The sequence below is a fragment of the Andrographis paniculata genome, unplaced genomic scaffold (genome assembly GCF_009805555.1).
Source record: "Andrographis paniculata isolate CXL003 unplaced genomic scaffold, ASM980555v1 Contig76END, whole genome shotgun sequence".
Classification (NCBI taxonomy): domain Eukaryota; kingdom Viridiplantae; phylum Streptophyta; class Magnoliopsida; order Lamiales; family Acanthaceae; genus Andrographis; species Andrographis paniculata.
This window is the reverse complement of record NW_026137613.1, coordinates 286,039-313,929: the sequence shown is the minus strand read 5'-3', so window position 1 is coordinate 313,929 and position 27,891 is coordinate 286,039. Positions and strand designations below refer to the sequence as shown.

General features: G+C 28.5%; 2 protein-coding genes across 6 annotated transcripts; both read left to right on the top strand.

The window, feature by feature from the left end:
• Positions 1 to 1,368: 1,368 nt before the first annotated feature.
• Positions 1,369 to 2,968, top strand: LOC127266546 (translationally-controlled tumor protein homolog). Its single transcript, XM_051296814.1, has 5 exons — positions 1,369 to 1,528; positions 1,925 to 1,998; positions 2,092 to 2,220; positions 2,292 to 2,449; positions 2,542 to 2,968. Exons 1-5 carry the CDS (start codon positions 1,501 to 1,503, stop codon positions 2,657 to 2,659), a joined length of 507 nt encoding a protein of 168 aa, XP_051152771.1. The 5' UTR covers positions 1,369 to 1,500; the 3' UTR covers positions 2,660 to 2,968.
• A 1,891-nt stretch (positions 2,969 to 4,859) lies between these two features.
• LOC127266567 (heat shock factor-binding protein-like) lies at positions 4,860 to 20,254 on the top strand. 5 transcript variants are annotated; one of them, XR_007842163.1, is made up of 15 exons: positions 4,860 to 4,993; positions 5,851 to 5,904; positions 7,203 to 7,226; positions 7,310 to 7,352; positions 7,532 to 7,657; positions 7,970 to 8,116; positions 9,300 to 9,457; positions 9,570 to 9,710; positions 9,818 to 9,921; positions 10,915 to 11,007; positions 11,424 to 11,526; positions 11,631 to 11,705; positions 12,248 to 12,343; positions 12,722 to 12,864; positions 19,823 to 20,254. XR_007842163.1 is itself a non-coding variant. In XM_051296846.1 (14 exons), exons 1-14 carry the CDS (start codon positions 4,991 to 4,993, stop codon positions 12,776 to 12,778), a joined length of 1,224 nt encoding a protein of 407 aa, XP_051152803.1. In that variant the 5' UTR covers positions 4,861 to 4,990; the 3' UTR covers positions 12,779 to 13,130. The 5 variants fall into 5 exon arrangements, 3 of the variants coding, with proteins under 3 accessions (XP_051152802.1, XP_051152804.1, XP_051152803.1); XM_051296846.1 differs by lacking the exon at positions 19,823 to 20,254 and having other exon boundaries at positions 4,861 to 4,993; positions 12,722 to 13,130; XR_007842164.1 differs by lacking the exons at positions 12,722 to 12,864; positions 19,823 to 20,254 and having other exon boundaries at positions 10,915 to 10,988; positions 12,248 to 12,317.
• The last annotated feature ends 7,637 nt before the right edge of the window (positions 20,255 to 27,891 follow it).

Here is a 27,891-nt window from a genome sequence, read left to right as displayed (position 1 = left end):
GTATATATAATAAACCCAATCAACACAATAAATATTCTGGTATATATAATATATGCTTCTACCAATTCTTGTCATGAGTACATGACATGATTCATATAGTAACTTTTGTAAATTTATTACTGTAAAATACCTATATATTTTTTTTATTATTATATTAACTTATTTATCTTATATAAATTTAACAAAATATAAAAAATCACCCTAATTATTTCATAGTTGAGGAAATGAGGCATAAAGTCTAAAGAATATTTTGGAAAAAAATTTTGAAAATATTATGGATAATTCTACATATGTATTAAATTTTCTAAAATAATGTAAAGGTTAAAGGCTCCCTTTAGATAAAAATTTTATAAAGGAGAAGATATATTTGATAGAGTAAACAAATCCAAAGTCACCTGTCACATGCTAGCAACAATCAAATTAATTTTATGTTTTCATCTTCTTCTTTTTTTATCTTTTTTTTTTTTTTTTAATTGGAAATTTTTTTCATCTTTTATATATATATATATATTATTTTCTTTTGGGACGAAGTAAAGCTAGTAAAAATACTTTCTTTTCTTTAAAAAAAAAATTAAGAAGAATTTCATGTCTAGATATTGTTAATTTATGCTTGCTATTTATTCTTTAAATTAGTTTTATATTTTATTTATCTAATTACTATTTACAATTCATACAGTTTATTTTTCAAATTTAATTATAGGATATAAAATATTAAACATAATAAAAATATAAATAAATATTTTTTCAACTTTTATTTCAATATTTCATCTGATAAAAAAAAAGTAAAATAATACTCTTTCACAAATATTACATAAATAAAATAAATTAATTAACTATCTAAATTAATATCCTGAACCTATCTTAACTAAAAAGAAATGTGATAAATTAATTCATTTAATATTGGATTGGAGTCCCTATCTATGTTCTATTAGATTAATGTATTCAAAATAATAAATTAAATTTATAATTTTTTTAAAATTTAAATAAATTTTCACATAATATTTTAAATTAAAATAATTGCACTGAAATATAGTTTAATTTTTTTATAAAATTTATTGTAAAATAAAATAATTCAAATTAAAAATAATTATTATGGGTAACAGAATCTTAATAAAATAAATTTAATTAATAATTTTAACATAATTAATGATAATAGGTTTTTTTTATAACAGCAGTTTTTTAAAATTAAATTTAAATATAAAAACAATTAAAAAAACATAATAGTAATATTGAAGAAATATATATCATTTGTAATGCAATAGTTAATGGGCCTAAACGGATGGCCCAATGATAAATAATTGAGACAGGGGCGTAATTGTATATATAATAGTTTTGCATGGGTAGTTTAGATATTTTCCATTGAAAACCCTCGCTCTATATAGATCTGCAACCTAGATCCGTGTCAAACCCTCTCTCCAATTCACTGCCGTACCTCCTCCTTGTTGATCGAAAACTTTCCTTCGGCGGTGGAAGCGAACTGAGAGCAGAGATTCAGAAACCATGTTGGTTTATCAAGATTTAATCTCAGGTAATTCGAAACAATGAAATTGAGTTAGGTTTATATGTGGATCTATATGTGATTTTCGAGTGAGGGCGATATGGTTTTATATTGAATTGATTACGTGTTACTGTTTCGATCTTTTGGTTCCTCGTGGTTAATTTTATGTACGGTTGGTTTGTGTTTGAGGATCTGGTGTTACAGAAGGTGGTTCTGTTTCTGCCCTAATTTTGTTTTGCTGTTCGATTTGTAATAGATAATATTAATTATATTGATTTTAGCGATTATGATGTTGTTCGATTCAAAATTTGATTTGAGTTCTTCCATTAAGAAATACTATTAGCTTTCACTAATTGTAAATTGCCTTGTTGACGATATATTATTTGAAATAGAATTTGATTGTTGAATTTATTATTATTGATTAAGGTGACGAGCTTCTCTCTGACTCCTTCCCCTACAAGGAAATTGAGAATGGTATTCTTTGGGAGGTGGAAGGAAAGGTATTTATTTTTTTGATTCAGTTTGTGAATTTTGAATCTTGACTATTGAGTACTTATTTTGTAAGATTTTTTTGATTTGATTTTGGATCACAGTGGGTAGTTCAAGGTGCAGTTGAAGTGAACATCGGTGCCAACCCTTCAGCCGAAGGTGGCGAAGAAGATGAGGGTGTTGATGACCAAGCTGTGAAGGTTGTTGACATCATTGACACTTTCAGGCTTCAGGTTAGTGTTTATATTGCTACTTGTAATATCGTTGACAAAGGATTGGTCTAAAAGTTTGACTTATTTTGCAGGAACAACCCACTTTCGATAAGAAGGCCTTTGTTGCGTACATGAGGAAGTACATCAAGTTATTGTCTGAAAAACTTGATGGTGAGAATAAGGATCATTTTATGAAGAACATTGAATGTGCCACAAAGTATTTGCTTGGAAAACTCAAAGACCTGCAATTGTAAGAAAAACTATCACAAACTCTTTAATGAAACATCCACGGGATGGTTTTAAATTTAGAATCTGATGGAATGTTCTTTTATTTTCACTCAGCTTTGTGGGAGAGAGCATGGCTGATAACGCTGGAATGGTGTTTGCTTACTACAAGGAAGGTGCCAACAACCCGACATTCTTGTACATCGCTCCTGGCTTGAAGGAAGTGAAATGCTGAACAATGAAGGTGGCTGACAACAAAGGGAGATCTTTGAAGGAGAGGAGGTGGTGTTTTCTTGTAACTTTCTAAGAGTCTTTGAATGTTATTGGTTTTTATCATGATTGTGGTACTTACGTTACACAGTTTAATGCTGTTATCTGAGATTACTTCTATTTATTTTGGGCCTTGGATCATTAAAGTTTTGGTCTTGTGATGTCTAAATGATTTTAAATTTGCATAACTGCAAATTAATTTAGTTTGTTTTTCTTTTTTTAAAGATGTTGGTATGGAGTGAAAATTTGATAATATCCATTTGTTTGAGAGACAGCTGTGGGGCACATAATATGCCTTTTTTATGCTAATATTCCTTCACTTTATTTGGACTTTGTTTATTTTATTATTCCCTTTAGTTGGACAAGCGTTGAACCAATGACCTAGACCTAGATGATTAGTGAAAGTATAAAATACCTTTTAATGGGAATTTGTGGCTTCTAATTACAAAGTAAATTTTGTATCGAACTTAATAGTATGTTAAATATAAGTATGACAAGATAAGTTATACTAAATAAATAAAATTTGTCCAATCCACAATCCAAACTCTAATAATCTGGATTCGAATCCTATTGGTCCCGACCCGTTCGATAACCTCCCCACTCCTCTTATTTGCTTTGGTGAAAAAAAAAAGTTTGCTTGTTCCGTTCATAAGAATTTCTTCTCTATGTGGTCTTGGAGTTTTTTCTTTTTCATTTTCATTACAACTACTCTTATTGTCAATCTTTCCGGTCGTGTGTTCTTCTATGTGATCTGTGTGAGTTCTTGAGATTTTTCGAGGAGTCGAGATATGGTTGGAATTTGTTTGGAGGCGTTGAATTAATAATGTCCTATAGAGTCATTCACCGCCGAGCCAAATCCGAAGTTATTCCATATTTGTTCCCTGAAGAATCGCCGAGGTCGCCGCCGATTCATCACTGTCCGGAGTCCTGCTCTTCCCGCCTGAGAAGACAAAACACTTGCTGAAATCTAATTTTGAGTTTCACATGTGTTGCTGATTTATTAAATCAAAAGATCATGCTAATTTGATTATACATAATCAAAACAGACAATATATGTGTTATTATATATAATAAATATAATATTTGCTATATGGAAATATATGTTTTAAATTTTATATATTGTCTTGTACCGCATATACATATGTTTTAAATTTTATATATTGTCTTGTATCTCATATATATTTGTTTTTGTAGAAAATCAATTTTATATATTATTTTGTATCGTATATATTTTATTTTGTTGAAAATTAATAATATATCATAATTTATATTGTATTATTATATATTCCTGGAAAATATGAGTTATTTGATAAAAATCAGTAAAATATTAATTTGAATACTTGCAAGCAAATATTTTCTCCGTCTCAATTCAAACTTTCAAAGTATTATTTTTATAATTTTCATTGTCCGATTCCAAATCATTCATTTCTTATTTTAGTAAAAATAATAATACATTTATACCAAAATATTTTTAATTTTTACCTAAGTAACAAATATATTATTACACATACAATTATAATGTCAAAATCTAACATTTCTTACACACTTTCACTCGATAATAAAATATTATTATTTTTTAATTTATTATAAAATTTCGAAAGCCCTTTGCCACAAAGGGACTATATTATCCAGAATTAATGTTATTAACATTGCAACTGAGAGGGAAAACGTTAACAATAAATTGTTCATTTTGGATTTGTTTTATTGTTATTTAAAATTGATGTGAAACGAAATATTAATTTGTGATTTTATTTAAATAATATTTCAAAATATTTTTATTAATATATTATTTTTATAGTTATTTCATGAATATATTTGCAGGAAATTAGTTGCATTCACAATGTAGTAATGAGCATGGTCATGTTCATGTTGAAATTCAACAAGACTCCAAATTAAAAAAAAAAGTTAAATTTTACAAAATTCATACATAGTTTTACATAATTACACGAAATCCCCTATATTTTTATAAACTCCTTATGATTTCATAAATTCTACAATATTTGACGCAATTTTAACAATATAAAAATTTTGCTTAATTTTTAAAAATCACGGTATACAATTTAACCTAAAAAAATAAAATAAAATTAATGGCCCCAAAAATGATAATTAGAATATGCCAAAAATAATTTTTACTTGTTTCACAGCGCACAAGGCCCATTAAAGACCTCTGCCCCAATTCCATTCGAACTTTCTTTTCATTTCCGTTCACCTACCACGCTCGCATTTCAAAATTTCCCAAATTCACTTCTCAGAATCGCGAGCTCTAATTCAAGTTGACGAATCCTTCGAAACCAAAATGGTAATGTTTTCATTAGATGATGCTATGACGATCCGGATTTTTCTTTATATTTTGGAAGTGGATCCTCGCTCGATCTAGTGTTTTATTTTATTTTATTTTTATTTTTTTAACTCTTCCGAAATTTGGATATTATATTTGCTTTTACTCCGTTTTGTTGTTGATGTTGCTGCTGTGATTTTCGTTTTCGTGTGTGTGTGAGAGAGAGATTTGTATGTTAATAAATTTAATATAAGTTGCTTTAGGAGTCTGTATATACGCTGAAAGAAATATATACATATGAAAATGAAGAGAACCCAGTGTAGATGGATTGCGTCAGCTGGATTATATTATTATCAATTTACATGAATGAAAAATTGGCAGTATCATCAAGCTTGGTCTTATTGTGCTGAGTTTGTTGTTTCGCGAATTGATGGTTTTGTGATTCGAGCACACTGTAAGCAAACGTCCTCTGTATTTTATTGCTAAAACCAGATATTAAACAGACAGCGTTTCTTCCTTATGTTTATTTATTTTATTTTTTTTGGAACGTATGATTGTGTGCATTTGAAGAAGAGGAGTGAATTTCTCATCAAATTTGTCAAGAACATTTTTAACATTAATTATAAGAAAAGTAATCAATCGAAGATATGGAAAACTTATGTTTATTCCTATTAATGAAAATAATTTATTTCATCAAGAATCAAACTGTTATAATTTATTCCATCAAGAACTTATCAAAACTTTTATATTTTATTCAGGAACTCTGCTGTTGATTTGATTTATTGTTATTGATATGTTGGAGTATAATGGGGTATATATGATGCCTTTTTTGTGTGCATTCTTGTGTTTCTTACAGATTCACTTTTCTTTGCCTGCAGGATGGACGAGATGCAGATAATTCTAAACAAAGTACTGATGATATGACTACATTTGTAAGTTCAATCTTATCTGTGTTCATGTATGGATGTGCCACTTGTTATTATGGATTGAATCCTCTTTATATGTGGGAGAAATGAAATGAAATATAAAATAAATATAAGGCCTTGTTTGGTTGGATGAATTTGGATTTGATGTTGGATTTTAAATGAATGGATTTGAATTACTTAGGATTTGAAATACTTCATAATTAAATTCCATCATTTGGTTGTAGCAAATAATTGACATGACATAGTACAAAGATATTTAAAATATTAAAGGTGGTGATTTTAAATCCACAACTAACTTTTGAGATTTGAAATCACAGGTAACTTTTGAGATTTGAAATATGTTGCTTTGCCAAATGAAATTAATGAATTTGACTCAAATACATAGGGATAAATGAAATGAAAATATAAAATACATATAAGGCCTCGTTTGGTTGGATGAATTTGGATTTGATGCTGGATTTTAAATGAACGGATTTGAATTACTTTGGATCGTTTGGTTGGATGAATTGAATTTGATGCTGGATTAAATGAATGGATTTGATCTACTTGGGATTTGAAATGCTTCATAATTAAATTCCATCATTTGGTTGTACAGAAATATTTGATATCAACACCTAATTTTATGATTTGAAATATGTCATTTTGCCAAAAGAAACTAATGAATTTAATTGAATCTTTCGAAACTCTTTTGACCAAAATCCCTCCAACCAAATGGAGCATGAGATTATATGTGCCTCCTGTTATGCTTTTTATCTTTTTTGGTGGCACGGTCATCTTATGTTGTATCAGAATAAAAGGTTTTGAGTTTGAATCCTCACTGTCACTCATTTATGCAAGTGTTTTATTTGAAATATACGTAGTTGCATGTGTGGGAGTGCATTGAAGTAATTAAGTATTTACAAAAAATAAATCTCCTCAGTATATCAAGGTGATGTGACCATTTAACATGGTCTCAGTCCTGATAAAATAATATGGGCTTTGTATCTGTTTTTCCTTTTAGGTGAGTTATTAATTTTTCTATGATGTGAGTTTTGATCTACTCCTGTTATTCAAATTATGCTCATCTTTTTTTTTTTTTAGGTTGTCATAAAAAAATGTTCTTATTTCTTTTATAGTAAAAAACAAAATAAAATATATACCACTTTTGTAATTTTTTTTACTAAAAAAAGGAAAAATAACTATTTTTACCCATTTTTATTAAAACCCATACCCAACCATACGGACATAATTTTCGATGATGGAGGGAGTATAATTTATTATAGTTTATTACTATGTTTGCTGATGCTGCTGTTTCCATTCTTCAGGTACAAAACCTACTCCAGCAAATGGTGAGTAATCTATTAATAATCATGATTGAGATTCAGTGTATCTTGTGGTTGGACATCTCTTCTGATTTTTCATTCCATTGCAGCAAACTCGGTTCCAGACAATGTCGGAGTCCATCATAAGTAAAAATATCCTTCAATTGCTATTCTTCATTAGTTTCTATTAAATTAGTAGTACTATTTAAAATGGCATGTGGACACATACACACTTTCACATTGCGAATCGTATTTAGGCTATCGAATAATGTTTTCCACATGATGAAACAATTTGTGCAAAAGAAAGTTTTGGTTCCTTAACTTGAATGCACTTGATGAGATGGGCAACCGTATCGATGAGTTGGAGCAGAGCATCAACGACCTTAGAACTGAGATGGGTCAAGATGGCGCGGCATCTCCTTCGCCTACATCAAAGGCCCGCGAAGAAACAAAGACAGGTGATGATGGTTAAATGAATCAGGTGCACCTATTTCTTCAATCTTGTGTTCTTGTGGTTTTTTTTTTTTTTTTTTTTATTTGGTTTATAGGAGTGTAGGAATTATTCTTGGGGTTTTGTGTTTCTTAACATGTCATGATCTATCCATCACTCTTATATCTATCTGAGTTTATTTATACAGCTGGTATGAGTGATGAGGTGTTCTTGGATTGATTGTTTGATTAAATGTTCAAAATTTATCTGGTATGGATGGTTTTTGTGTCATTTTAGAGGCTTTTTTAAAGGCCTCTAAAAGAATGCTTGCATATCGAAGGATTGCTGGAGACCTTTTTCTCGAAGAACAGCGATGGTGCCTCAGTGCAATTTCTCAATCATTTATCCAAGATATATGGTTCACCCGAATGTGAGAGAACGGGGAAGGAATTGAATTTCAATTGGGAGGAAGATAGGTTTTTGGATGGTATGAGAGAATGGAGAATACAATATAAATATACTATGAAATACAGTGTGTTTGTTTGGGGTTTGGATTTTGAGTTATAGATTTAAATAGTAAAAATTTTGAATTTGAATAGTTGTATGATGGAATATAAACAGGTGTTGATGTGATGTTTCGAACGTAAAATTGATTTTGAGTATAATATAGAAAATAGGTGTTTGATTTGATTTTTTGAAGAGAAAAAATAGGATGAACAGTGAATTTAAAATTCAATTTTCCAAACAAACACACTTTAGTTTCATAATAAATATTTTTTTCATTCTATTTAATTTGTCTTTTTTTTTTCTTTTCGGTTTTACATAATTTGTTATTTTTAAAAAAAATATAATTGCATTTTAAAATTTAAATTTATAATTTTTTATTTTAATTAAATTATTTAATTATTTTAATTTATAATTATTTTTATTAAATTATAATTAAATTACAATTAGACAAATATATTACTTTTTTTAATTAGAGATACGATATTTAAAGAATATTTTAATTAGTTAATAATATTTTTTCATTTATTTTGAAAATTATATTATGTGAATGAATAGAAGAAAATAGAAAATAATAAATTATGATATTATTCTATTATTATGTTTTTATGTAAAAAGTATTGTGGGTAATTTTAAAATAAAGATTAATAAAATATTTTGTTATTGAAGAGATATATACATAATAAAAGAGTTTTGAATGAAGGTATATATTATTATAAAGGTAATTAATATGGTTTAAATTAGTAAGTTTTTTCCTGAAAATATGTCATTTGTTTGATATAAAGAGACTACGATAAAAATGATTACTTCTCAGGTTTTACACTTGATTTTATTATTTTAACTTTTTTTTTCCTCCAAAAATATGAATCAAACACCCAATTTTTATTTATTTTATTACACTAAAATTTAATATCACATCAACACATATTTATATCACATTAAACAACTATTTTAATTCAAAATTTTACGATTTAAAATTCAAAACTAAAACCTGTAAACACATACGAACATACGATATTATTTGTTAGGAAAGGGAGGAAATGATGAAAGTATTAAATAAAAATAATTATTTAATTTAATAATTATACATATATATATATATATTATATATAAAATGAATATCAAAACAAAAGTACAAGTAAACGCTCTTTAAACTCCTTTGACAGTGGGCGTTGAACTGAACTGCAACAAACGAAACGAAGGCACATCCCAACACCACACCCACATGGCGGAGAGTCTCTCGCGCTGCCACCCAACCAAACTCGAATACTTCCACGACATGTTCAAGCTGCAGGCTTCAGCTGCGGTCCTCTCTTCCTTCGCGGTCAGTTCTGCCCTTCTCCAACAAAACCAAATATTTACTTATATATTTGGATTGGATTCTTCAGTTGAATCATTTTCTGCGTTTTGTTGATGGATTGCTCCTCCTTGAACAGAATGATCAAGGTACGCAAACGCTCGTGCTCGATTCCACTATTTTTCATCCCCAGGGCGGCGGTCAACCATCGGACAAGGGTTTCATCTCAAATCCACTGTTCACCTTTGTTGTTGAGGATGTCCGATCCAAGGATCAAATTGTACGTTTCCTTCGTCCAATGTTTACGTATTCTATTTTAGCTTTTAATGTTTGTTCGCTTTTTCCGTTTTCATTTTGGTGATTCCTCTTAATTTGTTGTACTACTAGGTGTATCACTATGGCCATTTCGAGAACACTGAAGATGTGAGTGCTGTCGTAGGAGCTGAAGTTTTGCTGAGAGTGGATGAAGATAGACGTAGGCTAAATTCAAGGTATGGAATCATCAAGTTACAACTTGTCTAGGTATGGAGATGAACAAGCTCATTTGTTGATTTTGTGGGGATATGTTTAGCAACTATATTGAACTGATGAGTAGAATATATGTTTCAATAATCAAGTTACAACATGATGTTAATCTATTCCAGCTATTCAAAAGCTTGTTGTAAATTCACTCAGTTAAATAAGTTTGAGTTCAATCTCCTAATTCTTGATCTTTAATCCTGCTGAGTAGACTCGAATTGATATTGTAAATAAACAGTTCAATAAGGTTGGGTAGCGAGGGAAAGTTTATCTTATTATGCTGAATTATCCTTGATTTATAAGAACTTTAGTTTAAACATTGCGCATGGACTTAGACTTGACTCATTTCGTATTAACAAATGCCAGTCCAAGCTAAGAATTTTCTAGCCTCAAGTTCCTTTAAACTTGATAGATCTCTTTGTCAAGCCAGCTCAAGCTCACCTCAATATGGATTCTAGTCTCGAAAATCTAAAACTTTGATTTGGCTTGGCCTAGCTTGATCAATTGATCTAGATGAATAATAATCTTCTACATTTATTCATAAGATTATTTCATTGAAAAGATTAGATCCTATAAACTAGTTTATCACAGAGGATTTCATAGAAGGCTTCTATAATTTAAAACTAAATATAGAGCAGTGTGGATAAATTATTCATAAAAAATGGATTTCTGTTTTACCTAAACTCATTCCTGAAAACATTTTTGCATCTAATTTTGGACTGCTGGTCTTCCAATATTGTTCGTATCAGGTTTGGATTGCTAAAGCCAATAGTTTATTAGGTTTGGGGCTGTATATTGCAGTTTAATATGGAATATGAGTTTTCCCTAAAATGGCTGACAATTGATGCTGAAAGACAACTTTAAAGAATCTTGCTTATTTTTTCTGTTTATTGCTGATGCTGAAAGACAACTTTAAAGAATCTTGCTTATTTTTTCTGTTTATTGCTGATGTGTTTGTTTCGTAGGCTGCATTCTGCAGGGCATTTGTTGGATATCTGTGTGAGAACGGTGGGGTGGGATCACTTGGAGCCGACTAAAGGTTATCACTTTCCCGATGGGTATGAATATATGGTTATAGCTACTGTAAATATGTGCTATCTCGTAAATCGTGATATCAGTGGAGGAAATTCGCTAGCATTAACGATGCATCAAACTACCTTTTTATAAAGTGGTTCCTATCGAACTTTATGTAATCCTACTTATTTTTCTGTTCTAAACCTGTGATTCAAGAGGCTCAATGTGACATCAGATCCGTTTCTAACTTGGGTTTGAAAGAATATTGATTTTAGTGTTTTACTTAGTTGCTTGCTTGGCCCATTGATTGTTTGCTTTAGTTCTGTCTCTGGAATGAAGTTTGATAGTTCTTCCTTCACAGTTCATTCCGTATTCTATTCTGTTTGATTTTTAGACAGTTTTAGGCTCTTTGATGCATATTATGTAAAATTTAATTGGATTGCCCTTTACAAACTTTCAGACCATTTGTGGAATACAAAGGTACTGTTCCACCGAATGAACTGCAAGAGAAGCAAAAGGAGATTGAATTAGAAGCAAACCGTTTGATCTCGGAAGGAGGAAATGTGTGTATGCATTTTGAATAAACTTCTATTTGTTCAGTTCCTTTTTTATTTGTAGTCCTTAGTTATGTAGCATCAATGTCTTAACATTTTCATACACCATAAAGGTCTCTGTGTCCATTTTACCGTACAATCAAGCTTCGGAACTCTGCGGTGGATCCCTCCCAGATTACATACCCAAGGTTAGACTACAGATATCGATGATTATTGTTACCCCCGGGAGCTGCAGGTTTTCTAATTTCCATATCCTCTTTCAAAATGAAAATGCTTTAGGCCACATACAGCAACCCTTGTATGAAAATCTTTTGCACTATAGAATGGTGAAATTGTTGAAAATTATTCATCTAAGTTTTAATTGTTACAAAGGGATATTATTTTGACATTGATCAAATTTTAATTGCTGCAATGAAGTCTTCATATGTATATATTATTAATCTCACCTCTTTGTACAACATGCTATTTGTCATATTAACAAGGTGTACCTTCACTTTTGAGAGTCGTCTACTGTACTGTATTAAATAGTTTCTTTTTTTTTTTTTTCTATCGGGTTACATTGCTTTTGGAGATTCAATAATACTACTTTACCAGTTAGTTTTCAACTATATTGCTAAGTAGTCAAAATTCCATTTCATGTCATTTTTAACAGGCATTGTATTTGGCTTACTCTATGTTCCTCCGGGGTGTAATAGAATTTCTGAGGGTCAATTATGTCCTGTTTTTACAGGAGAGCTCTCCTAGGATCGTTCAATTGGGCAAGAACCCAGGATGCCCTTGTGGTGGCACTCATGTCGGCGATCTCAGTGAAATTTCGAGTCTGAAGGTACAAGTTTCAATTTCAGTTCTAGTTTATGTTCTTTGATCTAGTGACTTCAAAGGTATTCATGCATTGCTGCTGATCCCATGAAAAATTAGAATAAATATTTAACCAATCTTGAATCTTCTATGTTATTACTGACGAATTTGTTTGTGTTGAACCACACAACTTCATATAAATCTAAATAATTAGGCTTTAATAATTTATCAATGATTATGATCAAATTCAAGGGATTATTGAAAATTTAATTCAAGTACCCTTATATAATAAAGTCCAATTCTCATATTAAAAAACAGTAAATCATAAATAAGTTAATGTGTTGTTAAATTCTAGTGCTGTTAAATTCTTGACTCTATATGTTCCTATATTTTCACGACTTTGTAGGTTTCTCAAATTCGGGCGAAGAAAGGACATACAAAAGTATTTTACAATTGCGCATAGTTTCTTCATGCATTATCGGATGTAGGCCTTGTCTAAATGGCGTCGGGGAATGTTGGTCTCTAAGGGCAACATTTAAGAGGATGAAGGTTAGTAAAAATCTTTAATGTTGTTTTGAATTCATGTGAGGTTTGATAGTTGAATATAGGATATTATTGTGAAATTTGCATATAGATACATAGCTGATGAAATATTAACTATTGTAGTGTCATCAACTATTATAGATACATCAATTTTAGATGATATATAATAGGTACATCGTGTTGAATTTCGATAAATCTTAGGGTAAGTTTCTTTAGTAAGAGTTTGGAAAGGTTTAGTTTAGGTTTGATCTTAAAATAATTTTTTTTTTTTTTCGACATATGTAGAGTTTAAATAGTAAATTTTTTTTAAAAAAATTATTAAAGAAAATCTATTCTCATCACTGACTATCCCTGAAGAAAAGATGTTTGTATTCTCTGATCTTAATCAAAATTATTCTGTCGGTCTACATCAATGAAAAAGGCACATGAAGATATATAAATTATTGCTTGTTGATTTGTTTATATAGTTATTTCTTGGAATTTTTTAGGGTCCCCAACAAAAACAAATTGTAGATCCTATATATAGATATAAAAAATCGATTAATTTTATTTTTAAAAAATAATATTAACTATGAATATAATAAAATTTTACAAAAGTAAAAATGATCCGAAACTCCGGTGGGATTGGTGTTGGGTGCAAACTCAAGTCCCACATCGGAAGTTGTGAAGAAAATTTCCCGAGTGAACTCCACTAGTATGAAGCCTTTTGGAGGATATTCAAAAACAAATCCGTGCGTGATTGGGTGGCATTGGCATTGGTTGTGGTGGTGGCTCGCTCTCGTGACCTGCGGATGTGCCGTGAACTCCACTAGTACGAGGCTTGGATCACCTATTTTTTTTTTCATTAAAATTATTACATAAAAATACTATTTAAATAAAAATTTACATTAATTTTAAATAAAAAATAAACAAACTAGTAAACAAATAAAAAATGGCATGATAGGGTATGCCTCCCTCTTGGAGGAAATACTTGGAGAGAATTTGGCTATACAGTGAAACACTTTTCTCGTTGATTTTACTATGAATGAAATCTTGCTCATTCAATGGTTACATGTGTTAAATATTATAGTTTTTAAATTTTTTTATATCAAATTATATTTTTAATAAGCTAACATAAATAATTATTATGTTTTATATATAAAAAAAATACTTTAAAAATATTACTCCATCTATCAATCATACTCGAATATTGAGCTATGAATTTTAATAAAATTATAGTATAATAATTATACTTGATATCATTTATAATAATAATAATAAATTACGTAAAGCAAATTTTTACTAAAAACTAAAATCAAAATATTTTTCGATAACAATAAAAAATATATATATTTAAATAGAAAAAAAGAATACAATCTAAATATTTAATTATTCTGACCAAATATATTAAATAAAATTTTATTTTCATATCAATTATCAATATTAAATACTCTATTCATTTCATATAAAATATTTTTTTACTTTATTTCACATATCTTTTGTTTCGTTCATTTCACATAATTTATTTATTTTTTAAAAATAAAAATTATATATTTTAATTTTAATTAAACTATTTAATTATCTTAATTTTATATTACAAAATAATTATTTTTACCAATATATTTTTTAATTATTTATTAATTATTTACTAAAATGAAGGGATATTTAGAATACTAAATATATTTATACATAGTTGGTTTTTAAAAAATCTACTGTTGGTTAGAAATTAATATAAATGTAAATATATTTGTAATTTAAAGTTGTTGACTTCAAATTTATATTACATTGGATTAAATCACTACAGCAGAACAACTCCAAGACAAAAGAATTGTAAATTCTCACAATACAAGTTAATTGGTTGTTCGTTGGACACAGTCAACAATCTGAAAGCGAATACATATTGGTGATCACAAGGACGAAAATTACAAAATAATTGATAATCCAATTCGACTGTAACTAGCCATTTAGGGTTCCAACCTATATAAGATTCACTGAAAAAACCATTGAAGCACAATAATATTTTGATATAATGTAAGTACACACTTCAAGAAATCAACACACATTTCTTGATTGTTTCCCTCAACCTAAAAGTTATCTCATATTTTCACTCACTCAATGTTCAATAATCTCTTTTTTTTTCTCTATCAACACAACTAGAATATTTAACTCTTATTATATTTTCTCACTCGCATATATAATCATCTAACAAATTCAATCAATAATAGAATCTTTTTGTTTCACTATTTATCCATGCCTCCACTAAATTTGTTACAACCAAAATATGTCATCTCATCATATTGGGGACCAGCAACTCTATCAATTTCCCGTGTCTTTGTTGGATTAATCAATTTTGAGTTATCTTCTTATTTGATAAGGCTCAAGACTAATTTAGCTACGTCTGTCCATCCATCAATTTTCATTTATCTGCCTTTATTTTTACATTTTCATTTACCTGTTTCTATTTCTTCCTACTAAATATCCAATTTAGAAATAGAAAATTTAGTATTTATTTGCAATTTGACCGCGGCTAAAAAAAAAACACCATTATATAAAGACAATTGAAGAATTACACGCACAATTTATATAAACTAGGAACAAATTTGATGCAACTATGAAAATATAGAAATTTTAAGCAATTTCAACAGTGAGTTTTAAGGATTTTACGTAAAATTCAACTATGACTGTAGTTTCCAGGTCAGCTGCCACATCAACTCTGTTACGTCTATGTAAGCAATTTCCGTTAGATTTTTAACGGTGGAACCAAAATTGATTGAAATTTTTTATAATGAGACCAAAATTGATTGAAATTATTTATAATTTGACTAAGATTGATGCGTTTCTTATATCATGACCAAAATTGATAAATTTTGGTTTTATTGAGACCAAAATTGATTTTTTTTTTTTCAAAAAACAAATGTATTTAATTTAATATTTTATGAAAAAAAAATTAATGTAATACTTTTTTATAAAGAAACAAATAGGATTAAATAAATAAAAATTAATTATATGAAATGAGCCTTAAATAATTTATAAAATAAAATTTCCAGCGGCCAATGTTCCGTGTATTTTTCATTAACAATCTATTCTCAATCATTCTTAAACCCCAAATTCCATATCCAATAACAAGATTAATCATTGATTCATTCATCACACAAACAAATTATATATATATATATATATATTGGTGTGAGATTTAGAATGAAATAACGTGGAATTATTTCAAATTTCCCCTTTTTGCTGTATATAAATAATTTGTGGATCCCACCATTATATTTTATAGTATTATTCGGTTATTATAAAATAAATTAAATGATATTTTGAATTCATATAAAAGAATATTATATATCAAAGGAACATAATAAACTATTCATTCTCGTTATCAATTACCTCAATATATTGAAAAATAAAATTTAAAAATCAAACAAAGATATATCATAAATGAAATAATTTGAAAATTAAAAAAAAAATAATGAGGTAAAGGTAATGACTATAACGGATGCTCTCACGGGAGATAAAGTGATGAATGTCATATTGAAACCACCAAAATATCGTATTATTAGACACATATTGAAGTTTTTTGCATAATTTGTACTACGTTTTGATATAATAATTAATATTCAAATAACAACTTTACGTGAAAAAAAAAAGTAAATGAGAGTTTTAGAGCCGAACAGAGATGGTAGTATATTTGTAATTTAAGTAACAATTAACCTATTTTGACATTAGTATATAATAATTATTTTTTAAATAAAAAACTGATACTTTTAAGTGAGAGAGACGAAAATGTCAATAAAAATAAAATGTACTTTGAGTTGGACGAAATGAGAAGGAGGGTATTATAAATTTATATAGTAAACTAATTTTTTTTAAAAAAAATGTTAAAAAAAAAAAAGAAAACACCCCAAACCAAAATATTGGATTTTGAACGCCATAAACTTATAACTAATTTGTTTAATTGGGAAAATATCTGTCCTACAATTTTTATTTGTCTTAATTTAAATTTGATTTTATGTGATATAATTTTATTAAGATTTTATTATTTTTATAAACTATTTTATAAATATTGAAAAATTACTTGGATCCTTATAAGTTTTAAAATCTTTTATTGCTCGTTATTCTAAAATTATGTTTATTTTTTGTATAAAACTTTACATTTATTTTTTGTTTCACCTAGAAAAACAATTAAAGAAATAAATAAATAATAAAAAAATAAAAGTACCCTCTATGTAAATTTTAAAAATATATAAATCTTTTAATTTTTTAAGAAAAGAAAACAATACTATTATCAATATAAAAATAAAAGAATAGAAGAAAAGGACAACATGCATTGTCTGTATTAATTTTGGTTTTTAGTAGATTCTTGACACTGCTTTTCAAAGCTCATTTGATGTAATCCTACCAACACTGACGAGGAAATAAATTACTCATTTAAATAGATAAATAGGTTTTGGGGCGTGTTTGGTTGCAGTCAAGTATAATCAATAACAAAGTTTTTTTTTTTTTTTTTTTTTTTTAAAGAAATTTTTGAAAATTTTTATTACTCCTTTTTTTTTTCCTTCAAAATATAAACAAACATACTTATCATTTGTTTTTATAATATATTAAAAATATATTTTATTTTTAAAATATCATATCAATATTTATTTATATTATATTTTACTATTTCAAAATTTTAACTATTTAAATTTTGAATAAAAAATCCAACCAAACATAAGTAAGTTTAATGCGTACAACCCGGACCAAAAGCGCACAACCGCTGCAACTCCCAAAATAATTTTTTTTTTCTATCTACTAAAAAAATATAAATATTTTTATTTGGTATAAAATAACTATTTCAAAAATAATTTTTTTACAATATCTCAATTTTATTATTACATAATTATTTTTTATTAAAATAAAAAAATAAAATTATATTTTCGCTATTTTTAATTATTCTTATAATTAAAATAATATTTTTATTTTTTTACTATAATTAATATAATACTAATCTTAAAAACTTATGTATACAAAATAAATAATACTCTTTTTTATGGGATAAAGTAGATTTTTATTCAAAATCATATAAAATAGATAATGATAATTTTAAATTCAAAACAAGCAAAACAAATCTTAATAATAATAATAATAATAATAAATAAATAAATAAATAAGTAAAAATAATGCACCATAAAAGTGTCTCATGTTTCCTGTGTCCGTCAGTTATTGCCATATATGATCACAGTAAGTTCAAGGATGTGTTTGTCGTTACCATATTAATTTAAATTTATATCTAATCTCTTCATAATAAATAGTTTTATTTATTTAAAATTTTATTATTCATATTTTAATAAACATTAATTAATTTTTTGCTATTTTTACTTATTTATTTTATCATATTTTATCAATTTTTAATAAAACTTTTTATAATACTCAAGGTATGTTTGTTTTGTGTTTTGTGGTGTTTTTTTTTTTTTTTTGTATTTTTGTTTGAGGGTGTGTTTGTTTGGAAGTTTGAATTTTGAGTTGAGATTTTAATAGTAGAAGTTTTGAATAATAATAGTTGAATAATATTGTATAACTAAGTGTCCGATGTGATATTTTGAATATAAAAATAATTTTTATCATAATATAAAAAATAAAAAATACGTATTTGATTTGATATTTTTTTTAAAAAATAAAATTGATGAATAATAAATTTTTGAAAAAACTCATAAACGAACACACTCTAATTAGATACTCCACTCTCATATCTATCTATCCGTTTGATTTTTGCAGGAGTTTTAAAAATATTAGTATTATATGTATTAAATTAAACAAGAATTTATTTGATTGTTTATTAAAATTGATTTGAAATAAAATGTATTTGATTTTAATTATTGTTTAAATATTATTTTGATATGACATATTTTTTAAAATAAATAGTAAATTTTTATTAAAAATTATATAAAATAATTAGTGTTATTTTAGTTTAAAATTATTATAGAACAAACTCTAAATATTTATGAAACTATATTAATAGCTATAAAGCTAAAGGAAATAAAACCGAAATATAAAATTGAATTTCGAATATCGCAAGCAATACAATCATTTACAATCCATCGTTACAAAATTATAAGTTTACAAGATCAAAAATTATACGAGTTTTGGTACCATACTATTAATTTTTGCTAAAATATCCTAGAATTTACTGTAATGAATTGATTCTCTCCTCTCTTTATATGGTATAAAATTTTGTAAAATCTAAGAAAAAACTTTGGAGCACCCTCTGCAGGAATTCCCTTCAGCTTCGATTCTTCTTCAAGAACTCATTCTCTTAAGAGTATGCTTTTAGACCATTAGCAATAAAGATACACATTTTTTTGGCATCTCTATTTTTTTTTTTTTCACCATCCACTTCACTTTCTCTCTACACCACATCAATGTTGATGATATTCTATTTTATTTTATACCTACAACAAAGATACTTATTTTAATTTTTAATTAATTTTTATTCTCATACTCCCTTCATCCTGCGAAATTAGTCGCATTTCCTTTTCGCGCGGAGTTTAAGAAAAAATGGTTTATATAGTTAAGTAGTGTGATTGGTTAATATAATATATGTAATAAAATGTTAGTTTAACTATTTTTATTTGATGAAATATTGAAATAAAAGTTGAAATATTTTTTTATTTTATTTAAATTTAATGTTTTATTTTAAAAAAATATTATTATATTGATTGTAAATTATGCAATTAGATAAAAAAAAATTAATTAGAATAATTATTTGATTTGATGTAAATATTTACCAAAAATTCAATAAATATAAATGTAAACATATATATTAGTATTCAAAGGCTACTACAATTGATGCTACTACCAATAGCAGACCATTATAATAATTGCATTAATAAATGACGTACTTAATTAGTTGTTCCGAAACCTACCAAATTTTATTCCCAATTTTTTCTGATAATTAAGTGTTTATTTTTCTAATAATTTTATGTTAATTCAACATCATCTCCGGCAGGTCGATGTCGTGCCCTCACGTCAGCGGCTTGGCGGCGCTGCTGAAACAGGCCCACCCTGAGTGGTCACCGGCGGCCGATCAAGTCAGCATTGATGACCACGGCGTACAACGTCGATAACAACGGGAATAATTTAACGGACCTCGTCACCAGGGACGTGTCCAATCCGTTCTTGGGCCACGTCGATCCAAACCGAGCAACGAATCCCGGCCTGATCTACGACATCGATACCCGTCGTTCTTGGTTGCCTTCTCCGGCTTTAAAAGCGTTGTAAAGTATAAACGAAGCGTAAGAAATGTCAGGAAGGAGGCGAATGCCGTGTATGAGGTGACAGTGCACGCAACGGACAGCGTGGAAGTCACCGTGACACCGAGTAAATTAGAGTTCGGCGAGAAGGAAGACACTCTATCTGGGTCTACACATATAAGAATAAATCTAATAAATAAATACAATGGTAATGGTGATTGTAATTAGAAAAACATTTCTCTTTCGTATTTGCAAAGCTTTATTCTATTGGTTCTGTTGGCATGCAGGTGACCCAGGTTGATCTCCAATCCATTGCCACTTAATTTTTAATACGGTTTTCAATTTATATTAAAAAAATATAATATATATATAGTTTTGTACAAAATATATAATATATAATTTATACACTAAAAAATATAATAGTTTAACATAAAATATTACTCCATCCGTCCCACTTAATTTATCCATTTTTTCTATATCCATCCGTCCTATATAAATTATCTTTTTTTATTTTTTGGAAATATAATTATACACTTTAATCATATTTTAAAATTAATAATTTATAATTTTTTTGTTTTAATTAACTATTAAGTCACTGTAATCTATAATTATTTTTATTATACCATAATTATTTTTACTAATATATTTCTTAATTACTTACTAATTACATCATAACTAAAACTTCGTGCCCCAGCTAAAATAGACAAATTAGTTGGGACGGAAGGGATATTTTTTTTTTTTACACTACTTTAAACTAAAAATACAAAATTAATACACTAGTAAAATAAATTTTAAATTATCAATTTATTTAAAATATCATTAGTAATATAATAAAATTAATGATTATAAATAAATATATGTAATTGTAGTAGTATATTCAAATAAAATATTATATTTTTATAGAAGCAATAAAATATAATTTAAATATAAAAATATATACATATAATATTAAAAACAGAAATTATTTTAATTTTTATTAGATTAGATAGGAGGGTAATATATTTTTGGTAAGTTTTTAAATTAGGTAAGGAGCCGTTAAGCATAATGATTTTGATTTTGATTTTAATTTTAATATACACATAATATTTAAAAAAGAAATTATTTTAATTTTAATCATAATGATTTTGATTTTGATTTTTTAAATTTAATATACACATAATATTAAAAAAAGAAATTATTTTAATTTTAATATACACATGTGAAATTATATATGGTAAGTTTTATATTAGGTAAGTAGCCGTTAAGCATAATGATTTTGATTTTGATTTTAATTTTAATATATACATAATATTTAAAAAAGAAATTATTTTAATTTTAATCATAATGATTTTGATTTTGATTTTTTAAATTTAATATACACATAATATTAAAAAAAGAAATTATTTTAATTTTAATATACACATGTGAAATTATATATGGTAAGTTTTATATTAGGTAAGTAGCCGTTAAGCATAATAATTTTGATTTTGATTTTTTAAATTTAATATACACATAATATTAAAAAAAAGAAATTATTTTAATTTTAATATACACATGTGAAATTATATATGGTAAGTTTTATATTAGGTAAGTAGTCGTTAAGCATAATGATTTTGATTTTGATTTTTTAAATTTAATATACACATAATATTAAAAAAAAATTATTTTAATTTTAATATACACATGTGAAATTATATATGGTAAGTTTTATATTAGGTAAGTAGCCGTTGAGCATAATGATTTTGATTTTGATTTTTTAAATTTAATATACACATAATATTAAAAAAAGAAATTGTTTTAATTTTAATATACACATGTGAAATTATATATGGTAAATTTTATATTATGTAAGTAGCCGTTAAAGATACATTATAAATATTCTCAATTTTGATTTTGTATACATTATTATAAGTTTTTGGGGCTGCAATGCAATTGCAAATGCAATGGGGTACGAGCAGGGCAGGGGCAGGGCCAGCGGCAGAGGCAGGGGGAATTCCGAGAAGGGGATGAAGAAGGTTTTGTGAAGAGGGTTCTGGAGAATTTCGGGGATCAAGCTGACACTTGCAATGGGGTACGAGCAGGGTAGGGGCAGGGGCTTGAAGAGGCTTATGCTGAGCTGTTGGTAAAAAATGGTTTCGAAGAGGCTTATGCTGTCCGGCGAGGGATCAGGGGCAAGAAGGGATGTCAGGTATGGTATGGTTATTTCTATATGTTTCTTTTTAAGTCTTGGGTGATGCTCAAGCATCTGAGTGTTGTTTTCGACTGGTGTTTGCTGTGTATGATTATGGTTGAATCGAATTGATTGAGTTGGCACTCACAGGCTAGCAGTTAGAACACATGTTAGAACACATGATTTTCTCAAACTGTAGTGATGCTGATGTTTTGAGGATTTTTTTTTGTCTTGTGCTAATCATTCAAGAAATTATAGTATGCACTTTTCTTGAAAAATTTTAGAATCCAATCTTGAAACTTTTCCGTATACCTAATAATGTGTGTTTTGGATTTGACTAGTATTTGGTGCTTCACTTAAGCATGTGATTCGTTAGTTATTCTGGATCGATGATGTTGTGTGCTTATTTTGTAGGAGATACAAGAGACCTTTCTACCCCATATGTACATGTCTTCCCAAAGAAGAGACTGTCCAAGAAGCTGCTGAAACACGTCAATAAAAATGGTGGGATGATCCTAACGGACAGCAGCACCGATGGCGATGGCGATGGCATTTCCTCCTCGACTAGAGATTCTGATTTGGAACGGAGCGGCCGCATGATCGGACTACCGAACATAATAGGAAGTAGTTCTTTCTTTTTCTTTTACATTTATGCATTGCATTTATTTTATCACATTGCATACAGGGTTAGAATTATTTTTACGTCCCGGGACATGCATGCATTAATTTTGTTTCTATATTTTATACTAACACATTTTTTAGTATTTTTCACTTTGTAAGTAAAGCTTATCGGGAGATTAGAGGAAACGCAAAGATCCGTCGATCTCAATTTCAAACCAAGGTAAGTGATTTTAATATTATTTTGTCTTTTCCTTCCTATGCATATACATACTAATATCTATTTTAAATCTTTTTAGATGCATACGAGAGGGAGCGGCCGCATGATCGGACAACCGAACATAATCGGGAGTACTTCTTTCTTTTTCTTTTACATTTATGAATTGCATTTATTTTATCACATTGCATATAGGGTTAGATTTATTTTTACGTCCGTCCCGGGACATGTATGCATTAATTTTGTTTCTATATTTTATACTAACACATTTTTTAGTGTTTTTTAGTTTGTAGGTAAAGCTTATCGGGAGATTAGAGGAAGCGCAAAGATCCGTCGATCTCGATTTCAAACAAAGGTAAGTGATTTTAATATTATTTTGTCTTTTCCTTCCTATGCATATACATACTAATATTTATTTTAAATCTTTTTAGATGCTTACGAGAGGGAGCGGCCGGATGATCGGACGACCGAATACATAAGAGGGAGTAATTCGTCCCTATCCTTTTACATTTATGCATTGTATTTATTTTAGCATCTAGCATATAGAGTTAGATTTATTGTTACGTCCCGGGACATGCATGCATTAGTTTTGTTTCTATATTTTATACTAACTTATTTTTAAGTGTTTTTAATTTGTAGGTAAAGTTTATGTGGAGACGAGGGGATCCGCAAAGATCCTTTGATCTCGATTTCAAACCCAAGGTAAGTGATTTTAATATTATTTTATTGTTTCCTATACATGTATACTAATATTTATTTTAAATCTTTTTAGATGCATACGAGAGGGAGCGGCCGCATGATCGAACAACCGAACATAATCGGGAGTACTTTCTTTTTCTTTTACATTTATGAATTGCATTTATTTTATCACATTGCATATAGGGTTATATTTATTTTTACGTCCGTCCCGGGACATGCATGCATTAATTTTGTTTCTATATTTTATACTAACACATTTTTTAGTGTTTTTTAGTTTGTAGGTAAAGCTTATCGGGAGATTAGAGGAAGTGCAAAGATCCGTCAATCTCGATTTCAAACAAGGGTAAGTGATTTTAATATTATTTTGTCTTTTCCTTCCTATGCATATACATACTAATATTTATTTTAAATCTTTTTAGATGCTTACGAGAGGGAGCGGCCGGATGATCGGACGACCGAATACATAAGAGGGAGTAATTCGTCCCTATACTTTTACATTTATGCATTGTATTTATTTTAGCATCTAGCATATAGAGTTAGATTTATTGTTACGTCCCGGGACATGCATGCATTAGTTTTGTTTCTATATTTTATACTAACTTATTTTTAAGTGTTTTTAATTTGTAGGTAAAGTTTATGTGGAGACGATGGGATCCGCAAAGATCCTTCGATCTCGATTTCAAACCCAAGTTAAGTGATTTTTTAATATTATTTTATTGTTTCCTACACATGTATACTAATATTTATTTTAAATCTTTTTAGATGCATACGAGAGGGAGCGGCCGGATGATCGGCGACCGAATACATAAGAGGGAGTAATTCGTCCCTATCCTTTTACATTTATGCATTGTATTTATTTTAGCATCTAGCATATAGAGTTAGATTTATTGTTACGTCCCGGGACATTCATGCATTAGTTTTGTTTCTATATTTTATACTAACTTATTTTTAAGTGTTTTTAATTTGTAGGTAAAGCTTATGTAGAGACGAGGGGATCCGCAAAGATCATTCGATCTCGATTTCAAACCCAAGGTAAGTGATTTTAATATTATTTTATTGTTTCCTATACATGTATACTAAAATTTATTTTAAATATTTTTAGATGCATACAAGAGGGAGTGGCCGGATGATCGGACGACTGAATACATAAGAGGGAATAATTCGTCCCTATCCTTTTACATTTATGCATTGTATTTATTTTAGCATCTAGCATATAGAGTTAGATTTATTGTTACGTCCCGGGACATGCATGCATTAGTTTTGTTTCTATATTTTATACTAACTTATTTTTAAGTGTTTTTAATTTGTAGGTAAAGCTTATGTGGAGACGAGGGGATCCACAAAGATCCTTCGATATCGATTTCAAACCCAAGGTAAGTGATTTTAATATTATTTTATTGTTTCCTATACATGTATACTAATATTTATTTTAAATCTTTTTAGATGCATACGAGAGGGAGCGGCCGCATGATCGAACAACCGAACATAATCGGGAGTACTTATTTCTTTTTCTTTTACATTTATGAATTGCATTTATTTTATCACATTGAATAAAGGGTTAGATTTATTTTTACGTCCGTCCCGGGACAAGCATGCATTAGTTTTGTTTCTATATTTTATACTAACTTATTTTTAAGTGTTTTCAATTTGCAGGTAAAGCTTATGTGGAGACGAGGGGATCCGCAAAGATCCTTCGATCTCGATTTAAAATCCAAGGTAAGTGATTTTAATATTATTTTGTTGTTTCCTATACATATATACTAATATCTATTTTAAATCTTTTTACATGCATACAAGAGGGAGCGGCCGGATGATCGGACGACCGAATACATAAGAGGGAGTAATTCGTCCCCATTCTTTTACATTTATGCATTGTATTTATTTTAGCATCTTGCACATAGAGTTAGATTTATTTTTGCGTCCCGGGACATGCATGCATTAGTTTTGTTTCTATATTTTATACTAACTTATTTTTAAATGTTTTCAATTTGTAGGTAAAGCTTATGTGGAGACGAGGGGATCCGCAATGATCCTTCGATCTCGATTTCAAACCCAAGGTAAGTGATTTTAATATTATTTTGTTGTTCCTATACATATATACTAATATCTATTTTAAATCTTTTTAGATGCATACAAGAGGGAGCGGCCGGATGATCGGCGACCGAATACATAAGAGGGAGTAATTCGTCCCTATCATTTTACATTTATGCATTGTATTTATTTTAGCATCTAGCATCTACCGTATAGAGTTAGATTTATTTTTACGTCCCGGGACATACATGCATTAATTTTGTTTCTATATTTTATATTAACTTATTTTTAAGTGTTTTTAATTTGTAGGTAAAGCTTATGTGGAGATTAGGGGATCCGCAAAAATCCTTCGATCTCGATTTCAAATCCAAGGTAAGTGATTTTTATATTATTTTGTTGTTTCCTATACATGTATACTAATATTTATTTTAAAACTTTTTAGATGCATACGAGAGGGAGCGGCCGGAAGATCGGATGACCGATTACATAACATGGAGTAATTCGTCCATGCCCTTTTATATTTATGCATTGTATTTATTTGAGCATCTTGCATATAGAGTTAGATTTATTTTTACGTCCCGGGACATGCATGCATTGGTTTTGTTTCTATATTTTATACTAACTTATTTTTAAGTGTTTTCAATTTGTAGGTAAAGCTTTTGTGGAGACGAGGGGATCCGCAAAGATCCTTCGATCTCGATTTCAAATCCAAGGTAAGTGATTTTAATATTATTTTGTTGTTTCCTATACATATATACTATTATTTATTTTAAATCTTTTTAGATGCATACGAGAGGGAGCGGCCGGATGATCGGACGACCGAATACATAAGAGGGAGTAATTCGTCCCTATCCTTTTACATTTATGCATTGTATTTATTTTAGCATCTTGCATATAAGGTTAAATTTATTTTTACGTCCCGGGACATGCATGCATTAGTTTTGTTTCTATATTTTATACTAACTTATTTTTAGGTGTTTTCAATTTGTAGGTAAAGCTTATGTGGAGACGAGGGGATCCGCAAAGATCCATCGATCTCGATTTCAAATCCAAGGTAAGTGATTTTAATATTATTTTGTTGTTTCCTATACTTATATACTAATATCTATTTTAAATCTTTTTAGATGCATAGGAGAGGGAGCGGCCGGATGATCGGACGACCGAGTCCATAAGAGGGAGTAATTCGTCCGCATCCTTTTACATTTATGCATTGTATTTATTTTAGCATCTAGCATATAGAGTTAGATTTATTTTTGCGTCCTGGGACATGCATGCATTAATTGTGTTTCTATATTTTATACTAACTTATTTTTAAGTGTTTTTAATTTGTAGGTAAAGCTTATGTGGAGGCGAGGGGATCCGCAAAGATCCTTCGATCTCGATTTCAAATCCAAGGTTAGTGATTTTAATATTATTTTGTTGTTTCCTATACATATATAGTAATATCTATTTTAAATCTTTTTAGATGCATACGAGAGGGAGCGGCCGGATTATCGGACGACCGAATACATAAGAGAGAGTAATTCGTCCCTATCCTTTTACATTTATGCATTGTATTTATTTTAGCATCTTGCATATAAAGTTAAATTTATTTTACGTCCCGGGACATGCATACATTAGTTTTTTTTCTATATTTTATACTAACTTATTTTTAGGTGTTTTCAATTTGTAGGTAAAGCTTATGTGGAGACGAGGGGATCCGCAAAGATCCTTCGATCTCGATTTCAAACCCAAGGTAAGTGATTTTAATATTATTTTATTGTTTCCTATAAATGTATACTAGTATTTATTTTAAATCTTTTTAGAATCATATGAGAGGGAGCGGCCGGATAATCGGACGACCGAATACATAAGATGGAGTAATTCGTCCCTATCCTTTTACATTTATGCATTGTATTTATTTTAGCATCTAGCATATAGAGTTAGATTTATTGTTACGTCCCGAGACATTCATGCATTAGTTTTGTTTCTATATTTTATACTAACTTATTTTTAAGTGTTTTTAATTTGTAGGTAAAGCTTATGTGGAGACGAGGGGATCCGCAAAGATCCTTCGATCTCGATTTCAAATCCAAAGTAAGTGATTTTAATATTATTTTGTTGTTTCCTAT